The 6,000-nt window shown below is 36.2% G+C and overlaps 1 protein-coding gene across 2 annotated transcripts in view; it reads right to left on the bottom strand.

Moving 5' to 3' along the window:
* Positions 1-3,425: 3,425 nt before the first annotated feature.
* Positions 3,426-6,000, bottom strand: part of Iqub (IQ motif and ubiquitin domain containing) — a 76,489-nt gene continuing 73,914 nt past the window's right edge. For both annotated transcript variants that reach the window (XM_078040294.1, XM_078040295.1), the window contains one exon: positions 3,426-3,689. In XM_078040294.1, coding sequence (XP_077896420.1) covers positions 3,507-3,689 — 183 coding nt within the window. In that variant the 3' untranslated portion in view covers positions 3,426-3,506. The remainder of the gene's footprint in view (positions 3,690-6,000) is intronic.

Below are 6,000 nucleotides of genomic sequence, written 5' to 3'. Positions count from 1 at the left end.
TTCACATGAAAGATCCACACTCCAACCATGCATCATCTTCCTGAGCTTTTATGTTTTACAGGGAATTTCTAGCATCTCAAGCTCATTAGATTAGGCCACTTTTGACACTCTAGGCTACTTACTGTAGCCTAGGCTCAGACTGCTCACATATCTGAGGAATATATGGACAACATCCTTGTTGGGGTGTGGTATAATAAAATATGTAGCATGTGGTAGTGCCATGGTTACCTAAATTACCACCAGCAGTGGCACAGTATGGGGTGCAGATGGAGAATAAAGCACAAGGAGATCAAATACTTCAAGCACATAGTCACTTTGATGACAAAGACTGTGGCAAGGAATGAGTCTTTCTTACCTTAAAGGAGACTCAAAAAGAAAAGGATAAGTTGAAAGTTTTGAATGGTCATTTTAAGGCCCTGATTTAAAAAAAAAATCAGAATGTCTTTGCAATAACTACAAAGAAATTCCTTATTTTCTGTATATGTAGGGCAGATGTGACTGACGATTAAGTCGAGAGACTGACTGTAAGGTTTGCAGAACTGTTCTGTCAATTAAATCTGCACTCCTAACAGATCTCATTCTACATTAAGGATACTGATGAGGAAGATCAAAGTGTGGTCTCATATGAATTAGCTGTACACTGAAGAGCTCTAACATCTTGGCATTTCTTATCAAGAGTCAGGAAAGTAAGTGTAAGAGTATATCCCCAAGGGTATTAGACTAAAAATAATAAAGTAAGAGATTATGTCGAGCCAAATATATGTTCCTACCTAGAATTCAGAACTTAACATATAGGCTTGAGGCCCAGAAAATTGCTGGATATGCAGACTAGCCCTCAAACACTGGATCTCCTTCTTTGTGCTCTGTTCTCCATCTGCACCCCATGCTGTGCCACCACCGATGATAATTTGAGTAACCATGTTGCTGACACATGCTGCGTTATTACCGTTATCCACCACCAGCAAGGAGGACGCCCATATGTTCCTCAAATGTGTGAGCAATCCAAGCTGAGGATTCCATTTTAAGGTTGGTCTCCTGGGATCAATTTCTTTAGTCAGTGTACCAATTGGTACACTCAGGCTATTTAGTTTGAGAAGCATGTTAATAACAAGGCTGTTTACAAAGGAGAAGACATTATTTAAGGAAACCAGCAAGAAAAAGTAAACTAGCTACAAAAAGAAAGACACTCACTTGTGAACTAAAGGAGAAAAGGGAAAGAATGATTTCCAGATTCCAAAGTTGAAGTGAGGAAGGGATGATCACCCAACTGGAGCCATGGGCTTGGGCAGAGAAAAGCAGCCACCAATGACAGATCAAGAAACAGATGGGAAATAAATACCCACCCTCTGTCTTTCTCTCAGGCCTCAAATCATCTTTTCAGCCCTGTCAATTTTACTCCAGACTTCTGTTCCTAGGTTGCTATTGGCAGCTTCACCAGTGGGTCAATAGGGGAATTCCTAAATTCTTTATTTACTCCTATCTATCCCCCCTTGCTACCTTCCCAGCCCTTACTTCTCAGAGCTGTCAAATTCTCACTATCTTGTGGGAAAATCTGGTTACTTATGTTCCAGTGTAAACTTGCATATGTCTGTGTTAAATTGTTGTCATTTTATCAGAGATCAAAATTTCCCCAATCTATTATGGCATTTGCTGGTAAAGGGACGGAGCAGGAGAATATCATGCTAAGCAAAATTAGCCAATCCCAAAGAACCAAAGGCTGAATGTTTTCTCTGATATGCAGCTGCTAATTCACAATGGGAGGCGGTTAGGGAAAATAGAGGTACTTTGGATTAGACAGAGGGAAATGGAGGGAGGGGAGAGGGATTAGAGTAGGAAGGATAACAGAATGAATCATACATTATTACCCTATGTGTGCATATGATGACATGACCAGTGTCAGATGAGAAGTTATACTCCATTTATGTATGATGTGTCAAAATGCATCCATGTATAATTAATTAGAACAAATTTTTTTAAATGTCCCCAATCTAGTCCCCTCTGTAATATGTTGTTTACAAAGTTCCCAGAATGTCTGGATTGTGTACAAAAATGACAAGTGTTATATCACTTTCCTCTCAGATGTTCAGTTCCTTAACAATGGTAATGCAAGGAGCTTTTGCTAAGAAAAAGTGTAGACATCCTAGAAAATGTGTTGTGAAAATGTTATCAAATATGCATACAGAATGAAATTCTTGATCACTTAAAAGAACAGCTTCATTAATTGCTGATTAGAATTGGGAGGAAATTTTACATTTTTCTATAATTGTGAGTGAAATGCTGCTGTTTGAATTATAGACCTTCATTTTTAGTTCCCTCTCTGTGTTGATAGTTTCTCTCCATCCTCCAGATCTACTCCAACCCTTTATCCACCTTGCTCTTTGTCCTGAAGCCATATGACTTCTGACCACTCCTCTTCCAGCTTTCCCCTTGGGTTCTGCTTATGGAAAACCCAAGCACACTGGAGGAAGGGAAATGTGAAATGGGATGGTTTTTTTTTTTTTTTTTTTTTTTTTTTGCTTTCTCCATGAGATCACCCAAAGCTGGCAGTGCCATGGATAGCCTGTCACTGGTCCTCTCCAAAGCCTTCTTTGCACTCTTTTCTTTCTGAGTTCCCAGGTTTCCCCCCCTGGGGTTCCTTTGAGAGAAGAGGTAGATTCTGCACACCTCAAACTGGACCTGGGTTCTGATACTATTTCCCTATACTCCACCCACATTTTATAATAGGTCCTCTTCTGAAGTGATGGTATTTTAAATGTGCCATCTCTTTCTTGTTAAGACTGATCTACAACTGTGCATATACCACTGAGCCCTGACAAATATGTGGTCCAGGTCATTCTTCTGGGCCGTTTTGTCTGACTTGATGGTATCTATTCTCGCCAAAGAGTTTCTCCATTGCCCCATGGGGAGTTATTTTTCTCATAAAATAGTAGCTCCACTATTTGCCTTGTTTACAAAATTAAATGCAGGTTCTTGTGTCTGTGTTTACAAATAGTTTTAGTTTTTTTTTACTGGGATTTTAAGAAAGAAGATAAAAGTAGATATTAAAAGACAAAGATAGAATTTCCATATTGAAATACAGTCTTTCATCCTACTTACAGAGTTTCAAGAAAGAGAATTCTCTGACTACTCTCCTATAATTATATTTTGTCTTAAATAGATTATTTGCATTAAATTTCAGGCCTTGTTTTTGTTTGGATGTTGTATTTTAAATATAAAGCATTTACATTTTTTTTAAATTTAGCGTGAAAAAAATTTAAAACTAAAGGTTCTCTTTAAACTATACATTTCAGTAACGAAATCACAGTTCAGTTTAAAACTTTAAATGCCTAACAAAGAAACATTTATAGAGATGTTTTCTCTTCACACAATTTATCATACTATGAAAAACAAAATATGATTAAAATTAATAAAAAGATAAAATTCCATTTCCATATCATGCAACTACTGTATTACTCTCTTAGCAGTGGATGAAAAGGTTTGTCATCAAACAAGTATTTATGGATCCTCTAAGAATGAGGCCCATTGACTTTTATAATTTTAGGTGATGTATCAGTATAATATTTTTTTCTGATCTCATTAAATTCTCCACGATCAAGTATATAGGAAGCCAATGCTGGAATCTGAGAAAAGTAGTTCTTAGCCAGGATATGTTTGTGTTTGATCTTGTGGATAAATACTTGTCCATATTCCTGAAAGGAAAAGAAAATTAAATTCTATTAAAAGTCACCACAGATATATGTCATCAGGCAAAAACGCTGTGTCTCAGCGTCTTTATTTAAAAGTTCATTATCCACAGAATACAGGTTTGTTGTCTGTTTTCTCTTACTTTGTGTTATCTTTCAGGGCTCAGTCTATGATGTTTCAAACTAGAAGCCTTCCCTGAGTCTTCTCCTGGCCTCTCAAGTCCAAACCACTGCAAGTTACCTATTCAATATTCATTCTCTTTCCCATTTATAGGTACAGGCTTAGTTTTATATAGGGTTAGATGTTCCCAACTTTCTGGTCTTTATTCGAGCTAGGAATTGCCATGTAACAAGTAACAAATTTATATTTACACACACACACACACACACAGTTTAGCTACAGAAAAGTTTTTTGAAGAGATTTTTAAGAATGGGAAGACACACGCTATTAAGCATATTTAGTCCCTGACCATACTTGGGGTCAGATGTAATGTAATTTATGCCAATTTATGACTTAAGAATCCACAAGCATGAGAATGAAAACCAAAGGTTGAAGCTGGCTGAAGGAAATCAGAAGGCCTGAGTTTCCAAGAGCCCTGTGGAGCTACCACACTGGCCTGGGACTGCCAACCTCTGACCTTGCTACATAAAGGAAACTAGACTCACATTTTGACAAGTCATGATAAATGGCTCATTCTCATGTTGGGGTTAAGCCTGAAAGCATCCAAAACAATGATGAATCACATTCATTATATTTCTGCATTTTTCTCTAAGCACCTTGCATGATATTTAATACATTCAAAAGTAAATCCTGGTGGGCTGGCATTGTAGCTCAGTGGTGGAGCTCTTGCCTAGCACGTGTAAGGCATTGGGTTCGATCCTCAGCGCCACATATAAATATAATAAAGATACTGTGTCCATCTACAACTAAAATTTTTTTTAAAGGTAAATTCTGATTAAATTAATAAACTTCATCTATTCTCTTTATTACTCTTATTCTCTTTTCAACCAATCACCTGTACATTAGTTTCTGAGAGTAAGAAATTCTCCCACTAAAAATCTCTTTACAGGGTCAAATCTAAGGTAAAGTCAGCCCTGGGGAAAAAGGGCCAATTGATTTGGTATTCATTTTTCTTAATTGGTTCTTTTTAGTTATACATGACAATAGAATATACAATGGCTAGTATTTTTACAGAAAGGTTTATACAGAAATATCCTAGCTTTTTTTAAAGTTTCCTCTTTACAGAAAAATTTAGTAGATAAATACTTGTCCTTGGCACTAATCTAATTTTGTTCCAACGTTTGTCCGTATTTCATCCAAGGAAAACTAAAACATTTCTGTATTGCTAGGTTAATGTATACGTGTATAAAATCTTGCAGATTCCAAAGTATCCTTACAAATCTAAAAATTAAAAAAGATGAGCCAAGTATATTAGGGTAGATGCATTCAAGGAAATATTAAGTTACTCTTTGAAAATAATATAATATGGAAAGTAGCACACTATCTATTGTTAAGCCAACCCCAAAAAATCAAGTTACACAGCAATTTTTACATTAAATAAATGAAACTATATATACATACTTTAAGTTAAAAGTACGTGTAAATATATGTGTATATATACATATATGTAGGCATATATATGTGCACACAAATATACTTGCACATAGACACTTCTAGAAAGATTTCATTAAATTGTAGATAAGAAATATAAGTTTTCTATGGAATGTGCATATAGGGATGGGTGGATATCAGGAGGCTTTTATTCTTTATATTATTTTAACCTGTTCATATACTTAAACCAATAATGCATTGTCCTTCTTACAATTAAAAATAAAATGCACCAAAAAATTTTAAAATACTGTCATTTTACATACATAGTTACTACCCAAGTTGATTCATGCACAACACTAAGCTGAGAGCTTTAAACAGTAGGCTATTCAATTCTTTCCTGTGATGAGATAACATTATCTCCTTTTTATAGATGAGAAAACTGGGGCATCAAGACATTAGCAACCTTCCCCAAACCTAACTCATAAAGGAGAATGCCAGAATTCAAAGACAGGGCTGCTTTCGTTCCTTTTACAGATTCCACATTTTTAGCTAATCTAAAAATTCATGAAGCAAAGAGGGCAGGTTGTTAGTGGAAAAGCTAGGGAAGAACTGGGTCAGGACTGCTGATTTTTAGTCCACAATTGTTCCTACTCTGGCCAATGTGCACACTTTGAGAGATCCATCTGCCTTCCTTAGGCTCACAGAACAGAAGTCTTTCTCCATGTCTTTCCTATAACTTGTGAGATTTGCAGGGAGTCAAGATTA

The sequence above is a fragment of the Ictidomys tridecemlineatus genome, chromosome 2 (genome assembly GCF_052094955.1).
Source record: "Ictidomys tridecemlineatus isolate mIctTri1 chromosome 2, mIctTri1.hap1, whole genome shotgun sequence".
NCBI classification, from domain to species: Eukaryota; Metazoa; Chordata; class Mammalia; order Rodentia; family Sciuridae; genus Ictidomys; species Ictidomys tridecemlineatus.
This window is presented reverse-complemented; position numbering and strand designations above follow the sequence as displayed.